Genomic DNA, 21093 nt, shown 5'->3' with positions numbered 1-21093 from the left:
CAAGTGTAATAGTCAAAATATTGGGGGGGAAAAAAAAAAAAAAAAAAAAAAAAAAAAAAAAAAAAAAAAAAAAAAAAAAAAAAGTTAAAACTAAATGGGTAGAACACCTGGAGAAAAACGATGTAATATCAAACACACAGTATGGTTTTCGATCTGGAAGATCCTGTGTAACGAATTTACTCAGTTTTTATGATCGAGCCACAGAGATTTTACAGGAGAGAGATGGTTGGGTTGACTGCATCTATCTGGACCTAAAAAAGGCTTGACAGAGTACCCCTTAAGAGGTTGTTCTGGAAACTGGAACATATTGGAGGGGTGACAGGTAAGCTAACATGGATGAAAAATTTCCTAACCGACAGAAAAATTAGGGCCATAATCAGAGGCAAGGTATCGGATTGGAGGAATGTCACGAGTGGAGTACCACAGGGTTCAGTTCTTGCACCGAGAATGTTCATTATCTACATAAACGATCTACCAGTGGGAATACAGAATTATATGAACATGTTTGCTGATGATGCTAAGATAATAGGGAAGATAAGAAACCTAGATAATTGTCATGCCCTTCAAGAAGACCTGGACAAAATAACTATATTTGGGAACACATGGCAAATGGAATTTAATGTGAATAAATGCCATGTTATGGAATGTGGAATTGGAGAGCAGACCCCACACAACCTATAAATTATGTGAGAAATCTTTAAAGAATTCTGGCAAAGAAAGGGATCTAGGGGTGGTTCTAGATAGAAAACTGTCACCTGAGGACCACATTAAGAACATTGTGCGAGGAGCCTATGATACACTTTCTAACTTCAGAATTGCTTTTAAATACATGGATGGAGAAATACTAAAGAAATTGTTCACGACTTTTATTAGACCAACGCTGGAATATGCAGCGGTTGTATGGTGCCCATATCTTAAACACATTAACAAACTGGAAAAGGTGTAACGACATGCCACTATGTGGCTCCCAGAACTGAAGGACAAGAGCTACGAAGAGAGGTTAGAGGCATTAAATATGCAAAAACTAGAAGATAGAAGAAAAAAAGAGGAGATATGATCACTATGTTGAAAATTTATTTATTTATTTATTTATTTATTTATTTATTTATGCATATACAAGAATGTACATAAGGAATGAGAGGATACAAATATGGTAATTACAGTCTTGTAAAGCCACTAGCACGCGCAGCGTTTCGGGCAGGTCCTTAATCTAAGAAAATTTTAAGGAGGTAAATACTTGCAAAAATTATAGACAAAAAAATGATAACAGATTACATGAAATGAAAAAAAGATGAGAGAAAATTGTAGGTACAGTATATTAAAGCACATAGGTAGCTGAGATTGATTGCAATGACAGCTTGAATGGTAGTTGACAAAAATTGGTAGTCACAATACAGCATATGGCTAGCACATAGAAGACAGCAATGAACACAATGATAAGGTTGTTTGATATTACATAAAAATTAGGAGATTGGGTAACACTAGGTACAGAGCAAATTTAAAGCTCAGTGTAGGAAACTAAGAAGATGAAGTTAGGTACTTTTTGGTTTTGCTTTTAAATAAGGCAAAAGTTTTACAGTTTTTCAATTCACTAGGGAGTGAGTTCCATAGACTAGGTCCCTTAATTTGCATAGTGTGTTTACACAGATTAAGTTTGACCCTGGGAATATCAAAGAGATATTTATTTCTGGTGTGGGGATAATGGGTCTGGTGTGGGAAAATAGTAACAGGAATCGATAAAATTGATAGGGAAGAATTCCCGAGACCCGGAACTTCAAGAACAAGAGGTCATAGATTTAAACTAACGAAACAAAGCTGCCGGAGAAATATAAGAAAATTCACTTTTGTAAACAGAGTGGTACACGGTTGGAACAAGTTAGGCGAGAAGGTGGAGGAGGCCAAAACCGTCAGTAATTTCAAAGCATTATATGACAGTGTGCGGGGAAGACAGGACACCACGAGCGTAGCTCTCATCTTGTAACTACACTTTAGGTAATTATCTGTTTTCATATGCCCGTTTTTTAATTTTTCAGATCTTGATCTCAATTTCTTCAAAAATTTTGATTCAGTACTTCTTGTTTGCCTTGGTTTTCGAAGTTTGTTTATACACGTACGGGTCCACCGAGCACATGGCACGCTTCAGTTTACCAGTGTAAGGCCTAGTGATGATTGCAATTAAATTCTTTGTGAAGAATTTCATTGTTTTTTGTGCTTTTTTGGTTTCTAAACATAAAAGTTCTTCTTATATATCACAGCAAGGGGGTTCCAAGAAAGATGGTGGTAATGTACAACCTAAGAAAATAGTTGTGAGCATGACAAGAGAGGAAAAACAAGATCATTCATAGTGAGAATGTGATGTCTCACTACAGACAAGTGTTAAAACGTAGGGAAAAACAAGTGTCTATAGACATTAATAAGACAAGCAAGCAGTGAGCCACAACCAGGTCCTAGTGGTATGCCTGCAAAATGGGAGAGAGAATACACCAAAAATGTCATCAGTGCTGTTATAATGGAATGTTTGGAAGGGGAGTGGGGACTCCCCTCCCAAACACTATCACCTCTCATCCTCTCCCCCTTCACTGTCTTCCCTACACCAACAAGAGTCCTCAAAAAAGGCAAGAAAAGCTACTTACGAGTATTATTCTGAATAAAATGTATTTTTTAGTTATTGTATCTGGGGGTGTGGAAGAGATTAATTCAATTTACATTATTTCTTTTGGGAAAGTTTGTTTCAGTTTTCGTATTTTCAGTTATCAAACGGTCTCTGGGAACGGATTAAATTCGAAAACTGAGGTACCACTGTACTAGTTCCATGAATTTTCGATCATTTGTTTACATTTTGGGGAAGTTCTTTTGGCAATTTTGAGGTCTTGGTATTTTTTATAACCAGCAATGGTCTGTTTTGTTTCGTCGACTTTGTGGGTACCTTCCCGGTAAAGGCAGACATGATTAACACTTTCACTCTCCGGTAACGCCACTGGCGTTGCCAGTTTTTCTCTTGTGCCCGAGTCGGTGACGCGAGCGGTGTCCACATTTTTAAAATATTTATTAAAAATGTAAATTTTATCCAATCATTCTGAGAGTGGTTTTAAAATGAGCGCCTTTAGATTGCCCACAATGTGATACTCAAATGAAAGATGGAATACAAAAATTGATGTCAGAACACTGGAAAGATTATAAATACATTTTTGGTCCAAATTTTAAAATGTTAAAATTCTATTTATTGTGCTATTATTATTATGGGACTAATTTTATAATGCGCGCCTTTAAATTGCAAACAATTTGATACTAAAATGAATGATGTAAAACGAAAATTGATGTCAGAAAACTGGAAGAAATAATTGTCATGTGCATCCAGATATTAAAATGTTAAAATTACATTTATTGCTCTATTATTATGGGACTAGTTTTAAAATATGCGCTTTTATATTGCGAACAATTTGATACTAAAACGAGCGACGTAACACAAAAATTGATGTTATTAAACTGAACGAGTATACACATTAGGTTACGGGTCTGCCAATTGGTGCTCGTTCACGGGTAACTAAGCTGTGCTAAGGGAAGTCACGCCAGGCTTTTTGACAATATATGCACACACATCTGCAGGGAATTTAATTGCAAACACAATGATACCAAAATGAAAGACGTAGCATAAGAATTAAGGTGAGAAAACTGAAACAAGTATAAACATTTTACTTATTTTGTGCATTCACAGAACTTTTGCAGACTTTAGGCTTCGCTATGGGGAGTCACACCAGGCTTTTGGATATGCATATACGCCTGTAGGGAATTCTATTGTGAACACAATGGTACCAAAACGATTGACATAGCACGAGAATTAAGGTGAGAAAACTGAAACGCGTACACACATTTCGCTGTCGCCGCAGGCTCGCCCACACCGCCAGTAGTAGTTTGGCATAAAACGGAGCGCACGCCCAGAGCGCGAGTCTTAAAAATCAGAATTTTATCCTAGTGGCACTACTTTCTATGCCTTTTTAGATGGGACCGCTTCCTGACACATGGTCTCCAGTAGGCCTAAAAAAAATCCATGACTGATAGCGCCTAGTAGTTTGGCACTGTATCAGCATTATAGCTTCAGGAACCGACAAGGAGCTCGCCCCAGAAAATTAGTATTGACTGTTAATGTCAATGAGAAAAATATAATGAAATGCCATTTTCTGGGTGGAGCCCTGGAGCTATAGAACTGATATTAGCTAATATTAGTACTGGGCTTCAGTCATAGGGAGTTGTCATGCCTACCAGGGACCACTAGCCAGAACATGGTCCCCTCAGAGAGGTGCAGGAGAAATGGCTTATGAAACTCATATGTATGAAAGTATTCATGTCTGCCATCAATTGGGGGCGAACACCCAGAATGGTAGGCGCTTCAAAACAGACCCCACCTGGTAGAAATATAGCAACCTAACACTGAACAGAGGCTAGAAACTCCCCCAAAGAAAAAAGCTAACAAGCAACATATCACACCGTGTGCCACTTGTTCGCACCAAACCCCCTTCCCACCCCAGGAGGGGCCCCAGCCCCCCCGAGATGGCAGCCGGATCGTCAGTTTGGAGGCTGAAAATGGAAACAAAACCTGCCAATCATGGGGGGGGGGGGGGGGGGGGGGTTTAGGTTGCCTCCGGGGATCTACCCAGAAAAGGGCATTTCATTAAATTTGATGCTGGTTTTCTGTGGAGGAGCCCCATTGGATCCCTGGAGCTAACTACCCAAAGAGGAATGATAAGGGGACTTAACCGGGAGGCAGCTGCACTGCACAACTCATACCAAAGATGAGACAACTGGCTGAAATTGCCGATCCAAGGTGACAAGACCACTGAGGGCCCGGCACATTTACAAGATATCGGGCAGTCAGGACTCTGGTCAATCTTGAAAAACCTCCGTGCCCGAGTATCCGCCCAAGACATATTGCCAAACACAGCAGGTGGGAACACCAGCAGGGTGAAGCCAATCAAGCAATCAAAACCGGAGCAGATTTCCACCCAGTACTGCTTCACAACTGACATACTGACGATCTGGCTGGCAGCTCGGTGGGCTGGAACCCCTCCCCTCCTCTTGGTTGGGGAAGGAGGCGGTTAGTCAGTGCGAACAACGGTGGCACACGGTGTGATGATGTGTTGCTTGTTTTGTTTGGGGGAGTTTCTCACCTCTGTTCAGTGTTTGGTTGCAATGTTTCTACCAGGTGGGGTCTGTTTTGAAGTGCTTACCTTTCTGGGTGCTCACCCCCAATTGATGGCAGACATGAATACTTTCATACATGTGAGTTTCATAAGCCATTGCTCCTGCACCTCTCTGAGGGGACCATGTTCTGGCTAGTGGTCCCTGGTAGGTATGACAACTCCCTATGACTGAAGCTCCATTCTAATATTAGCTAATATCAGTCCAATATCTCCAGGGAGCCAAAGGGGCTCCCTTCACACAAGGCACTACAATTTTTTTTTTTTAACTGTCTGAACTCCCAAAGTCAACCAGCTTCTACATACTACTACTATCATGTCTTTTCAAATATGTAGTTCAGTTAATTTTATTATAATCTTCACCTTGTTCCATTATAAACAAACTTGTAACTTATGACCTAGAAAAATACAGCACTCATTAAAAACTTAAAATGTTATAACACTCACTAAAAATTTGCATTACATTAGTACTCATGACAATATAAAAATATTCTCAAACCTGCTTAAAACTGGAAGCACTTTTCATTAAAAATTTATTGGGAACATTGTTTGTTTTCAAAAATGTTGGCAGCAATTCTACAACGGGATTCAGCAATCTTGGGACGACGTAGTAGCCCATCAGCATGCATCAGTTTTGCACAGTTTTCAACTGCCTGGCCTGTAAAATGGAATATTTCAGAATTTGTGTACATCTGGAAGTCAAAGAAAGGAAAGGATCAAAACTCAGACAAAACAATGATACTGTACTTGATCTCACCTCAAAGCCACCATGCATCTAGTGCTCTCAATGGGATCAGGAAGTCAGCAGCTTGTCAAATATTTTCCACGTTTGCCCGAAGATTTTTTCAACTGGATTTTGAACTGCAGTAATGTCTTGGCATTTACAGCTTCAGATGATGCTTGGCAGTTTTACCCTAAATACAACTTGGGATACAACTCCCACGTAACATATATGTGGGAGGCCCCACGTGTTTGTTACATCTGATCTTTTACACAACTGGTCTAGATTAATATCCTCCCAACTTGTTTAGTATATTAAAAGGTTTGATGAGATTAGCCCAATCATATCTGGTTTGTAGTGTTAGTCCTATGGCCCCCAACATTCCTGGTATGAGGACTATTTTGTTCTGGTATGATTTTTGTTACATAATGATGAACTCTCTCCAAAACAGATATGTCCTCCTCTGAAGAAGTAATTATCAAAATGAATGCATCCTGCCAGGAAGACTATGTAGCACTATCTGTGTTACTGGATATTCAAAGCATGCTAAATATCAATCAGCATGCCGATACAAGAACAAAAGGATGTAAGGATTCTATCAAAGGACAAACGACCCCAAGGGGTATTAGAATAGCAAAAGTGGGACAATGAAGTTTGTACAATAAGGAGAAGGGCAGTATTCCACTTAAATTAATTAATGCCCAAAAGTTAAATGTGTGGCTAATATGTAGTTGAGGAAAAGGCATTTCATGACAGTAGGAAGGGTGTAAGCCATCAGCATGTGGGTCAAGGCCTTGCAAAACTTTGCAAGTGGGTCTCTCCATGGTGGGCAAAAATAGATCGAGACAGTGATACTGCATACGCGAGATGAGAGGGAATCGTGTAAGTGAGAATTCCATACAGAAAAAGGAAGGTGATGAAAGGTAACAGGGCTCACCTGAAGGGCTAACAGTCAAAGCATGACATAAGTGAGAGTGAGGGTGTTGCAGGGACCATGCAAGGTAGCAAAGGCCGTAACGATCCGAAAGAGACAGGATGCCGGCCTACCATCACAAGCTGCTGTGGACAGTCAAACTTGGAAAGGAGCACCGCAAGTTCGAGCCCCTGCTGAAGGAAGGTGTGAACAGACCTTACTTAACGGTAGGTTCTATGGAGGCAGTTGTGTTTCTTACCCAGCAAGAATATGAAGGAATTCTTATGCAAATACCGGAGAAGAACGAGAAGCTGACGAAGGTAATTATCTACAAATACCCTCAGTTTCTAGACCCCGAATTCATCCTCGACGACCAACGATTTGTGTGGGCCAAGCGTCACCGTATTAACCACTTAGCTGCGCCAACCGAGTTTTCTCGGTCGGCGGGAAACTGCGCCAACCGAGAAAACTCGTTTTGATTTTTCGTAACCAATTCTAAATGTGTACGAGGTTGGTTGTGTACGAAATGGACTCTTAGGACCTCCAGTGAGAGGCAGCCATCTTGGAAAAAATTCCCAGAATGCCTTAGGGCTGCTGGCTGGGTTAGTACTGAATGAGCAACCATGGCTACCAAACACCTGTCCGACGCGGTATTGAAAGATAATGCTCTGTCGGTGAAATTCAAACCTTATCGTTTGAAGAACATAAGGGTCATAATATTGGGGAAGCCAGGCGCAATAAGGACCTAACACAAAGGTCGGATGCAAGTGATACAACACCTATGAGGACAATATAGCGAGCGTATCCAGTTGTAGCTCTGAGCGTCACCCTTGCAATCCTATGCTATTTATTTAGATGATACTTAGATGAATCGTTTTCTGCGTTCAGTGATGATGCATCCGATACAAATAGCATAGATGCTATGGTGTTAGCGGCTTCCATAGTGGTGTTTTCCATAGATATTTTATAGAATACCTGAATCTCTTCCCAACTGACGGACACTCGAGGTAAGCTGAATCTCTTCCTGTGTGGGACCATACAAAGTGATCTTTTTCAAGACTATCTTACAAATTGATCTTTTCCTATAATCTTTTCAATACTACCTTATGCTTTACAAGCTTGGTTACATACAACCTACAAGTACTAAAGCCAAGGGTGTACGTGAGTGCATTATTTGCAAGCACACAGAATGAAGAAACAGGAAGCGAAAATTTATCTGTACCTGGTGCAACGAGAGCAAAGTCGCGCTGTGTACCATGGGCTACTTCGTTGATTATTACTCACTTCCGAAGTACTGAGTGTGTAATACAGTGTGTTACTGTGTAAATAGTGTGTGTGAAACTGTACATACTGTAATTTTAGTGATTTTTTAACAGGTAATATTGCGACAATAAACATTTATTGTGGACACATTACTGACACATGTATCACAGTTCTATGGAACATTATGAACGTTCTACTGTATACATATTGTAAAGGACACAAATATGCATCATATACGATAAAAAAGCAAATAAAACTGCATTGGAAATACACAAAACAAATAATTGAAAATATGTTTGTGGCAACACCTGGTGCTTGAATGACCCGCGCGACCGTGTCTGGGCGTGTCACGCACGGGCGACCAGGCCCTGATAACATCACAGCGCATCTTGTCCACGCCCCTACAGCCAAAGTAAGTGGAATTTGGTATTTATTTTTACATAGACATGTTCAGGGAAGGGAATTTATCATTTTACAAAGAAAAAATAATTTTTTGGTCACACTTCATTTCATGTGCACTGGGGGAATGTCTCAAACTCCGCGCAGCACGGTGGTTAAGGAAAGTCACAAAACAGTGAAGGAAAGTCAGGAAATAGTGGTTGAGGACAGTAATACAACAATGAGTGATGAAATGAAGGAAAGTGAAGTGTGTGTAATTGATGGTAGTCGTAGTGAAAGGAAGAACTCTAATTAAATATAACATGAAGTAATCATTTGGGCCAATAATGGACGTCATGGAACTGAAAAAATCTCGAGAAACACAATGTTGCTTTTACCGGTGAAGTTGGGAGGAGGTGGGAGATGTTATACACGGTATGGCTATCATTTAGTGAACTTATTGGGGATGACTTAGAAAGTGAATTGATTAATAATGGATCACCCTAGACTGAAATGTTGTCATGGAATGTTAATGGTTAAAGAAACAGGGTTATAGATGTTCATTGAGTTGAGAACAATACATAACAATCAACAAGAAACATGAATATGAAAAGAAACTTAGGATTGGCCTAGTCTCAAAGGAAGTAGCTAAAAGGTACTCATCAATGCTTACCAGTATCATAAAGGCAAAACTTGCATATTATGTAAATAGATTCACTGAAGCAAAAAGCAACATGAAAAGCACTTGGAAAACAATCTCTAGTATCCTAGGAACTAAACAACACTCACATAACCAAATAAAACTCTACAAGGATGGGGATATACCGTCAACTGATTTAGAAATGGCAAATGAATTTAATAGTTTCTTTTCATCGGTTGGTGCTAATCTTGCCAGTAAAATCCCACATACTCAGACACATATCAATACATATTTCTCAGGCAGCTATCCAAACTCTCTTCTCCTTTCACCAGTCAGCCCGTCAGATGTTGTGTCCATCATACACTCACTAATAACCAAGGCAGGGAACACCAGTGAAATTCCGTCCATTGTATACAAGAGAGCCTCCCATGCCCTTGCCACAACCATAGCTCTACTGTTCAACAAATCTATAGTGTCACACCTTCCCTGATATCCTCAAGAAAGCAAGAGTAACGCCAGTCCATAAAGGCGGCAATCTGGTGGACAAACAATTATAGACCAATATCAAATCTACCCATTCTATCAAAAATATTTGAAAAAATTATTTACAAACAGCTCTATTCCTACCTCATAAAATTCGACATACTCAGCCCCTGCCAGTTTGGCTTTCGGTCCCAAAGGAGCACCAATGATGCAATCATTAGTCTCCTTGACGTAATCTACTCGGCCCTTGACAAAAATGAGTTTCCGATTGGACTCTTCATTGACCTAAGAAAAGCTAATCACAACTACCTCTTGCTTAATCACAACAACCTGTTAATCACAACGACCTCTTGCTTAAACTCCAGCATTATGGTATCCGAGGCCTTGCCCTTGACTACATCCGATCCTATCTTAGTGACAGACACCAATGTATAACAATCAATGATACAATTTCTTCCACTCTGCCACAGGGCAGCATCTTAGGACCTCTTCTATTTCTTATATATATCAATGATCTACCTAATGTCTCTAATATTCTTAAACCTATATTGTTTGCTGACGATACTACCCTTATCTATTCAGACCCCAACCCACATACACTAAATAATGTTGTGAATAATGAATTAAAAAAAGTCCACTTATGGATGTCAACTAACAAACATTAAACATAGAAAAGACTTACTACATCTTATTTGGAAGCAAATCAAATGCAATTCAGCTACAGATAGACAACATTAACATCAGTAATAAAAATGATGGCAAGTTTCTTGGCCTATTCCTAGACAAGAGACTCAACTTCAGCACCCACATTCAACACATAACTAAGAAAGTCTCTAAAACAGTTGGTATACTCTCTAAAATAAGATATGTTCCTAACTCTGCTCTCCTCTCACTATATTATGCACTAATCTACCCCTATCTTAATTACGGTATCTGTGCATGGGGGTCTACCACTGCAAACCACCCATCATCACCCAGCAAAAATCTGCTATCAGAATAATAACTAACTCTGCTTTCAGACAACACTCGGCTCCCTTGTTTAAATCCCTAAACTTGCTAAATATTAACTCCCTCCACACATTCTCTTGTGTCAACTACATTTTCTTAAATGCAAACCATGCTCTGAAACTCTCCCTGGACAGATGTAATAGGACCCATTATCACCACACCAGAAATAAATATCTGATATCCCCAGGGTCAAACTTAATCTGTGTAAACACTATGCAAATTAAAGGACCTAGTCTATGGAACTCACTCCCTAGTGAATTGAAAAGCTGTCAAACTTTTGCCTTATTTAACACTTTCGCGCTCTCCGCAAAGGTCACTCAGCCAACCGAATGTGCGCGCTGCGTTTTTATCGCTTAAGCGTAAAAACAAAAATGTGTATACTCTTTTTACTCTTCTGACCTTAGTTCTCATGCTACGTATTTCATTTTGGTACCAACGTGTTCACAATAAAATTCTCTAGAAGAACATTAGTAAAATAAGTCACGAAACATATAGGGATACCAGCACCAAATAAATAACTACGTAGATGACTCGCCGTGAGCGCCCATCAGCAACAAAATGTTTTTACTCTTGGGATTGTAATCACCTCCACACTTGTTCTACAGCGTTAATTTTGGTATCAATGGACTCGCAATGAAATTCCCAACACGGTGATATGAATAGAAGCGTAGAATAATGATGCAGCCCGCCCGCAAGAGTGTGGGAAGTGGTGAAATTGTTACCCGGTATCGGTGACGGGACGACGCACGGCGCTTTGAAAGTTTATACTTATTTCACTCTCATGACATTAATTTTCTATGTACGTCATTCATTTTTATGTCAATGTGTTCACAATAGAATGTTCTATGTGCCCATAGGTAAAAAATATCAACAAAGCGTAAGTTAGAATAGCGACAAATATAAAACAACGCTGGAACATATCAGTGAGCGTCAAACACACACGAAATATTTTTACTTTTGTTATGTTTGTCAAGATTATACTTGTTGCACACAGTTATTTTTGGTTGTATATTGATCGGAATAAAATTCCCTAAACAGACATATGCATATAATACATGATATGGGGGAAGAATTACCAGTATAAACGGCTAAAGTCACCCACCTGCAACCCGTTTGGGACAAAATACCATTTGATCGAAGTTATCCACACCTTTCATGAACTTATTGTACCATGCAGCCTAGTGGTGAGAAAGAGAGCCTCATAGCGCGCAGTTTGAAACAAACCCAAAGTAAATCGGATAAAAATTGAATTTTATACAAATATTTTAAAAGTTGACATAACTTTATGTCCACTATGCGTTTGCGTTAGACGAAACCGAACGCGCCGGCGCGTCCAGATAGCGCGAAAGTGTTAAAAGCAAAACCAAAAAGTACCTAATTTCATCATCTTAGTTTCCTACACTGAGCTTTAAATTTGCTCTGTACCTAGTGTTACCCAATCTCCCAATTTTTATGTACATACTTAACCCAAACAACCTTATTTATCATTGTGTTCATTGCTGTCTTCTATGTGCTAGCCATATGCTGTATTGTGCCTACCAATTTTTGTCAACTACCATTCAAGCTGTCATTGCAATCAATCTGAGCTACCTATGTACTTTAATATACCTACAATTTTCTCTTTCCCCTTGCCTTGTAACTTATCACTTTTTATAAATTTTGCAAGTATTTACCTACTTAAAATTTTCTTAGATTAAGGACCTGCCCGAAACACTGCGTGTACTAGTGGCTTTACAAGATTGTAATTACCATATTATGTATCCTCACAATCCCAATGTACCTTTTTGTATATATAAATAAATAAATAAATAAATAAATATTCTGGAGAGATTTAAAAATTTTGCACCAAGACTGTAATCGTTTGTTGAATTATCTGCATGTCTCTTGCAAATTGTCTATAAAGTATACCCAAGTCATAAAAGTGTGTGTGTGTATGTCTGATACCATACTACTTGTGTAAAGGAAGAAATGTACATGTTTATTTCTCAGAATGTTTGGTAATATGTTTATTGTTTGTGATGTGTGTCTATATATGTATGAACACGTTGTACTGAACGGGGTGAGAATAGCTTGAGCTACCTCATCCCTTTATGTGTATTTTACCTCAATAAACTTATTTCAATTTCAATTTCAAAGGGTGTAATAGTCAAGACAGTAAAATCCAGACCATCAACCATGGACAGCTCAGCCACTCAGGGTACTGTGCCTGCTCCAGTATCATTTCTCATTCTCATATCGGACAGACACGAACACATACTATAGTACCGTATACTTTGCACTGCAGAACACACAGATTTTTGTAAGAGTAGACAACATGAAGGCCACAGTAAACCTCCAAATTAATGTAAATCAGGTCTTTCAATGGGCTAGAGAAAATATGGTATTTAATGCCTGCACTGCACACCTGTTTTGGGCAAAAATTTCATGGTGCAGTTGTTAAGGACATATTTTTGTGGTTTGTATAAATGTTCAGCTAGTGTTAATGTCAAAATGTTTCCAAACTAAATCATTTTCATTTTAAATCACAGAGATAAAAACATTAAAAACCTTAAAATATGGCCTAATTAAAAAACCAGCGTTGAATGTAATGAAACGCCATTTTCTGGGCGAGTCCCGGAGGCTCCCTGGAGCTTACTAGGCTGATATGCTCATGTCAGACTTTGGCATCAGTCATGTATATGGAGTTCTTATGGGCCTACCGGGAACCACGAGCCAGAACCTGCCCCCCTCTAGAGGGGCAAGGGGAGCAATGGCCTATAGAAACCCCAGTGTAATTGGAAGCATTCTATGTCTGCCATCGACCATGTTAGGCACACAGAAAGGTAGGTGTCCCAAAACAAACCCCCTATTCTGGTGAAAATTGCAACCAGAAGTCGAATGAGTGGATAGAACTCCCCAAACAAAAACAAGCAAACTAGTATGACGTCACCCGTCGTCGCGCCGCTGTCTGTGCAGCCCCCCCTCCCTGGGAGGGGGAAGGGGGTAGGCCCAGACCTACCACGCCGCGATCCACACCCCAGTTCTGAGGCTGGATGTCAAAACACGCGAAATAAACGTCGACCGGAGGGGAGGGAGGGAGGGATGCCGGGAAGCCTCCGGGACTCGCCCAGAAAATGGCGTTTCATTACATTCAATGCTGGTTTTCTGGGGGGAGCCCCTACAGCTCCCCGGAGCTAACTACCCACAGGAAAAGAATAGGGACTTACCCGGGAGGCGGTTGCTGCTCATTCCTCAACCCGAAGTAGAGACAACTGGCTGCATCCACCGACCCAAAGTGACACAGGCCCGACTGGGCCCAGGAACGTTTAATAGGTAACAAGCAGCCAGGACCCTGTTCGACCACCAAAATCCCCGCGCCCAAATGTCAGCCCAGGACATATTGCCAAAGACGGCGGCAAGAGCCGTGAACTTGCGGACGTCATGGGCACGGGGATAGACTGCAGGCTGGCTAGCCTTAATAACCCTGCAGACGACCTGGGAAACTCGCACCCTCGAACAGGGAAGAAGGGAAACCGGATCAACCCAAAGCATAGTCCACGGACACAGAAGCCGTGGCGCACAAATAACAGTGGAGAGCCGCAACCGGACACAAAACACGATGCACCCCGGGCCGAACCAACCAAGCATCAACAACCCAGGAACCCCTCCGGAAAGCAGCAGTCTCATTCTTCGCCAGAAAAGGAGGAGGAGGCTGCAGAAAAACAAATCAATCACACCGACCGAAGGGGCAGAAACCTCTGCGCCGGAGGAGAGCATGAAGCTCACCTACCCGACCCCCAGAGCCCAATGCCAACAGGAAGAGCGCCTTCGAAAAAGAATTCGGAACTGAAGGGGCCATAACAAAACGAGGAGAAGAAAGAAAAGAGAGCACTCTGTTCAATGACCAGGACAGCTCAGGCGGTGCATGAGCAGGCCGAAGGTGAAACAACGCCCAAGACAACTTGCGAAACGGCGCAAATGTGACATCAATTCCGAAAGTAAACTGAAGCGGCTCTGCCAGCGCCGCACGATACGAGGCGACAGTGTTAGGCATAAGGAGACAGTCCCGGAACAACCAAGAGAGAAAGGACAACACCACCCTAACAGAAAGCGAAGTACAACGATGAAGACTTAAGAAGAACCGGAAGGACAGCCAGAAAACTTCATACTGCCGTCGAGACGAAGCCCGCAGGTGGAACACTAATAAGGAAGACACCATAGAGATGATGATAAACTATAGTAAAAAAAATACCATATGTGAAGACTTGAGGAGAAGATTGAACCATCCACGTGACGTACCGGTCCGATCTGCTGGAAGAGGCGGAGCCGCGGAAAAACCTCCGGGTTCAGACACCAAGCAAGCAGCGCCTGAAACCATGGATGGGCCGGCCACCAAGGGGCCAAGAGGACAGCTCTCACCTTGTAAGTCTCCAAGCGAATCAGGACCTGGAACAACAGCTGAATCGAGGGAAAGAGGAACAGGAACCCCCAACTTGACCAGTCATGCCGAAAGGCGTTGACCCTGAAGGCCTCGCAGTCGGGAAAGGGCACCACATACAGTATCCACTTGATTTAACGGGCTATATGGGGCTGTTCCCTGGTCGTTATTTCCGGAGCTCTGGAATTTCCGAAGTTAGGTGTCGGGAATTTTTCCAAGTAACATTCAGGTAAGATATATTTTATACAGACAGCCACTGGGTCCACTACTCTATTGCCTTCTACCCTGTGACATCACAGATTCACGGAACATTGTTTTGGATTTGTCATGAGGCTGGAGTATTCATTCCGTGACTTTGTTGGACATATCTGCACAATCAAGGAACATCAGTGCAACATGTTGGCTCCAAAGCACTCATTGTGTCAGTGATGGCTGACTGGTGGGTGGATGGGCAGGCAGGCAGGGATGGAGAGGCTGAAATGTAGGCAGGCAGGAAGAGGCTGGGAGGTAGGCTGGGAGGTAGGCAGGGAGGGAGAGGCAAGGAGGAAGGGAGGCAGGCAGAGGCTGGGTGGTAGACAGGGAGGCAGGCAGGCAGAGCTTGGGAGGGAGGCAGGTAGGCAGAGCTTGGGAGGCAGGCAGAGGCTGGGTGGTAGGCAGGGAGGGAGAGGATGGAGATGGATGGTAGGATGGAGATGAATGGAGGGATGGTTTGATGGAAGGAGAGAGGAATGGAGCAATGGATGTTGCGGTGAAGCAGAGAGCGTGTGTATGGGAAGAATGAGGGAGGGGGGGGGGGGAGGTGTGTCAGTGGTGGGAAGGGACCGGCTCACTGATCAGCCTAACACACTTGACCCAGTGAACCAGATGTTTCGATGAAAGGAAGGAAAGAGGGAGGAGAGGGAAGAAAGGAGGGAGGGGAGGGAAGAAAGGAGGGAGGGGAGGGAAGAAAGGAGGGAGGGGAGGGAGGGAGGGAAGAAAGGAGGGAGGGGAGGGAGGGAGGGAAGAAAGGAGGGAGGGGAGGGAGGGAGGGAAGAAAGGAGGGAGGGGAGGGAGGGAGGGAAGAAAGGAGGGAGGGGAGGGAGGGAGGGAAGAAAGGAGGGAGGGGAGGGAGGGAGGGAGGGAAGAAAGGAGGGAGGGAAGAAAGGAGGGAGGGAAGAAAGGAGGGAGGGAAGAAAGGAGGGAGGGGAGGGAGGGAAGAAAGGAGGGAGGGGAGGGAGGGAAGAAAGGAGGGAGGGGAGGGAGGGAGGGAAGAAAGGAGGGAGGGGAGGGAGGGGAGAGAAGAAAGGAGGGAGGGGAGAGAAGAAAGGAGGGAGGGGAGAGAAGAAAGGAGGGAGGGGAGGGAAGGAGCTCCAGCTGGCTCCAAGGGTGAGGCAAATGCCGAGCAGCAAGAACCTCTACGGGAAAGGTTCCCCGAACGCCCCAAGGAAGATAACCCTGTCACGCAGGGGCAGTACTCACAGGGCGCTTAGGGAAGGAAGCCCCCTACGCGCATGCAGCCCCGGCACTGATGAGGTACTCCTGACCACCGCACAACACACGGCAATGAATGCCACACAAGGCAAACTCCGCCTAGGAAACCGAGGCCAGAGAAGCGTCTATCCTGGTTGACATTAACTTACGAACTGATGCTAGGCAGCCAGCACGGTAGGTCCGGGGCTCCCCCCTCCCCCTCTCAGAGCGGGGAGGGCTGCGCAGACGATCGGCGTGGCAGTAAAGTGTGATATTTGCTCGTTTCCTTGGGATTGTAGGGAGTTTCTACCTCTCTGTTCGGTTTTTTTAATTTAAGTTTTTTTACCATGTGGGGTTTGTTTTGTTATGCCTAACCTTTCTGGGTGCCTAACCCTGGTCGATGGCAGATAAGGAAAATCCCAACCACAAGGGGGTTTTCCAGGGCCATTGCTTCCTGAAACCTCTCTTTTCATAGATTTTGATTTATTTTAATTTTGATTTAGTAATTTTGTGTGACTGTGTTGGAATTGAGCTGTGTTGTTTTCCATACCGTTCATTTCGTAAGTATAAGTACTGATGCCACACCTGTGACAGGTAAGAGCATTCTTTTTTTATGAAACAGCGCCATCTGTTGCACGTAAGAGCAACTCCCGCTATACTAAATATGTTATGATTCCATTTCAATGTTTCCAATTTCATTGTTAAATTGAATTTTCATTGATTTCAAATTATTTTAATTTGATTTATTTATTGTGTGTGTGTGACATTGTGTTGGAATTGAGCTTTGTTGCTTACCATACTGTTCATTTCGTGAGTATAGTTTATTTTTTATTTTTTTCATTTCGTTGTTTAATGGTTTCTTATATTTCAGTGATGGGAACATCAGATCACTTGATGTTCCCATCTGAAAATTGGGAACATCAGATCATTTGGGAATGCATCAGGCAAGGGAGTGGGGAATGGTGGGGAGAATGAGAGGAGGGCGGCAGTGGCTGAGCGGACAGAACACTGGACGCATGATCATGTGGTCCCGGGTTCGATCCCGGGCACCGGCAAGAAACAATGGGCAGAGTTTCTTTCACCCTGATGCTCCTGTTACCTAGTAGTAAATAGGTACCTGGGAGTTAGTCAGCTACCACGGGCTGCTTCCTTGGTGTGGAAGCCTGGTCGAGGACCAGGCCGCGGGGACACTAAGCCCCAAAATCATCTCTAGAAGGGGTTTGGGTAATGGTAGGGAGGACGAGGGGACAAGGGAGGGGGGTAATGGTGGGGAGAACGTGGGGATGGGGGAATTGGGGATGGTGGGGACGAGGGGACAGAAGAATGGAGAATGGTGGGAAGGACAACGGGACAGGAGTGGGTGATAATAGGGAGGACGAGGGGACAGGGGAGTCAGAAATGGTGGAGAGGATGAGGGGACAGTGGAGTGGGGAATGGTTAGGATGACAAGATGACTGTGGAGTGGGGGATGGTGGGAAGGACATAGGGCTGGGGGAGTGAGGAAATAATGGGAACGGGGGTGGGGGGGAACAGTTGGGAGGACGAGGGGGATGGGGGAGTGAGGAATGGTTGGGAGGATGAGGAGACGGGGAAGGGAGGAATGGTGGGGAGGACTGGGCAACCCGTTCTCGCACTTGCTGACTGTCAATATTGGCTTATTTAATAAGTGCATATTTGACATACTAATCGATTGTGAATATTTTAGTTTACCTTAAAAAGCTTCATAGAAAACACCGACCTCACCTAACCTTCTTAGTACGTTAAGATAAGCATCTTATTGCTTCTTATTTACAATTATTACTTAACCTATCAACGGTATAGGTTAAGTAATAATTGTAATTAAGAAGCAATAAGATGCTTATCTTAACATACTAAGGTGGTTAGGTGAGGTCGGTATTTTCTATGAAACTTTTCAAGGTAAACTAAAATATTCACAATCAATTAGTATGTCACATATGCACTTATTAAGTAAGCCAATATTGACTGCAAGCAAGTGCGAGAACGGGTTGGACTGGGAGACGGGAAAAGTTGCTTTGGCTCGGCAACGCACATGCGTTGCCGAGCCACAGCAACGCGTGGCCAGGTACAGCTAGTAGTATAATGAGAGAGCAGAGTTTGGAACATTATATCTGATTGTAGAAAGTATACTGACCATTTTTGAGACTTTCTTGGTTATGTGTTGTATGTGGGTGCTGAAGTTGAGTCTTTTGTTGAGACTCGACAAGACAGAGTTAAGTATAGGCCAAGGAACTTTCCATCCATTTAACCCTCAAACCGCAAGGGGTCCAAATGACTTCAATATCCACAGGCGCCAAAAAAAAAAAAAAATATATATATATATCTTTCGTCTTATAAAAGTGTTCATTTGTGTTCCCTGATCACGTTAAAAATAACAAAAAAATCGTAGGTGGCATATTTTAGTTGCAATTGGGTAGGGAAGTCTGGCAAAAAATTGGCATTGACAAGAGCCTTCGCCAGGCGAGGTCTACTCCGCATGAGCTGTCAGGCGGCAGTTGCCACAAATATATTATTACCTAATTATTTCAATGTCCGATTGATTTTTTTCTTAGTTTTTTTTTTTGCAGTAATAATATTCAATAGTGTGTATTGTGATATATTTATATAATAAAATGTGTGAACCATCGCTGTACTCAAAATTATGGTGTGCATATTAGTGATTTAATTATTATGTTCATAAAACAATAAACAAATAGTTTTGCTGTTATTACACTATATACACAGGTTATATATAAGTATCTGCATGTTTTGCTCACCATAACAAACCACTAAGTTAGTATTGCGAGTCAAAATGCAACAAGGAGTGATCGCCACACACCAGCCAGTCACTCGCTGCCACTCCCTCCCTCAACACCTCACGCGCCCTCATTCTCCTCCCACAATACTGTTTTTGCATTTATTCACTATACACAGATGTTATATATAAGTAATTACACGTTTTATCTTGAGATGATTTCGGGGCTTTAGTGTCCCCGCGGCCCGGTCCTCGACCAGGCTTCCACCTCCAGGAAGCAGCCCGTGACAGCTGACTAACACCCAGGTACCTATTTTACTGCTAGGTAACAGGGGCATAGGGTGAAAGAAACTCTGCCCATTGTTTCTCACCGGCGCCTGGGATTGAACCCAGGACCACAGGATCACAAGTCCAGCGTGCTGTCAGCTCGGCCGACCGGCTTTGTTCACCATAACTGTACATCTAAGCTTGTATGGTGAGTAAAGGCAATAAGACGTAACTACTCACACAGTCAGCTGGTGGCAGCCGCGCTCAAGGCCAGAAGCACTAGTATTTCTCCTCCAACAATATTGTTTGTCGTGTTATTACGCTATATACACACACATTATATATAAGTACCTGTTTTATTCACCATACTTGTACAAATAAGCTGGTATGGTGCCCAAAGACCATAGTGGCCACCAGTAAACATGACAAGTCGTGCAGACAACGCACCTTCCTCACCAAAATGGCAGCTCCCAACCTACTCCTATTGCTCTTATTACACTCTATACACACGTTATATATAAGTATCTACATTTGTGTTCACCATAGCGAACCACTAAGCTGGTATGGTGAGTAGTCAATAAAAGCTGGCCACACACAGTCAGAAAACGACGCCATCACCCTCCCTCCCACAGCATTACTCCTCCCTCCATGGAGCACATTGCTAAATATTACCATAATCCTGCTATCAGAATCCTGGTCAGTTTTATCACAGTCTGGAGTCTTCTGTAATACTATCATCACTAAATAATGGCATGAACATATATATATTTTAACATTTTTAGGCGATGCTGTGGTCACAAGCTGAACAGCAGTGCTGTGCGCTCATGGTGCGTGCGTCAGCCTTGGTAGCTCGCTCAATACTGACACTCGCACACCTAAGAATGTTGGCCACGATTTTTTTTCTAGGTGGTGTCTGCCAACTATCGGTCGTGGCTGCACTATAGCTGCCCTTATCCCATGTGGGGCATTTAAATTAAGGCGCTAGACACTAAAACAGCTATTAATGTATTGCGCAATTTCGGTTTTGTTACCGAAATCATCTATGTGTGTTGTGTGGTTTAACCCTTAAATGGCGCATGGCTATATACTGATTGACACCCACAGGCGCAAAAAAAAAAAAAAAAAAAAAAAAATTCTTCCTAACCTGTTAACACTTTCGCGCACTCGGCGCTCAAAAAAAAACAATACCCCAGATGCTTTCGGCACTTCGCACGCCTACGCGGTAAGACCGAAAAGTGTACACTCTTTTGACTGTCCTGACAATAATTGAAGGCGCACGTATTTAAATTTGGTATCACTGTGTTCGCAATGAAATTGTCTATAAGAGCATACCTATAAAATGCCGCCCAAGCATAAGGAGTATCAACACCAAATAAAAAACTATGCAGATCACTCGCCGAGAGCGCCAAACAGCAACAAAATGTTTCCACTCTCTTAATGGTTGCGAAGCCTACAGATGTCCTACATCGATAATTTTGGTAACATTGGAATCGCAATAAAATTCTCTACACGGACATATGCATATGAATGTTTAATATAGGTAATTGCCCACCCGCAAGAGTGTGTGAAGTGGAGAGTAGTTAGCCGCGAGCGCACTGGCGAAAACA

At 42.7% G+C, this 21093-nt stretch overlaps 1 protein-coding gene across 2 annotated transcripts in view; it reads right to left on the bottom strand.

Annotated features, from left to right (window-relative positions):
• LOC123769720 (uncharacterized) overlaps positions 1 to 21093 on the bottom strand; it is a 190819-nt gene that overhangs the window by 24348 nt on the left and 145378 nt on the right. For both annotated transcript variants that reach the window (XM_045760932.2, XM_045760933.2), the window contains exon 7: positions 5695 to 5853. In XM_045760932.2, the coding sequence (XP_045616888.1) occupies positions 5729 to 5853 (125 nt within the window). In that variant the 3' untranslated portion in view covers positions 5695 to 5728. The remainder of the gene's footprint in view (positions 1 to 5694; positions 5854 to 21093) is intronic.

Source organism: Procambarus clarkii, chromosome 45, assembly GCF_040958095.1.
Source record: "Procambarus clarkii isolate CNS0578487 chromosome 45, FALCON_Pclarkii_2.0, whole genome shotgun sequence".
NCBI lineage: Eukaryota > Metazoa > Arthropoda > Malacostraca > Decapoda > Cambaridae > Procambarus > Procambarus clarkii.
The sequence above is the reverse complement of the archived record's forward strand: the minus strand, read 5'-3'. Positions and strand labels throughout refer to the sequence as shown.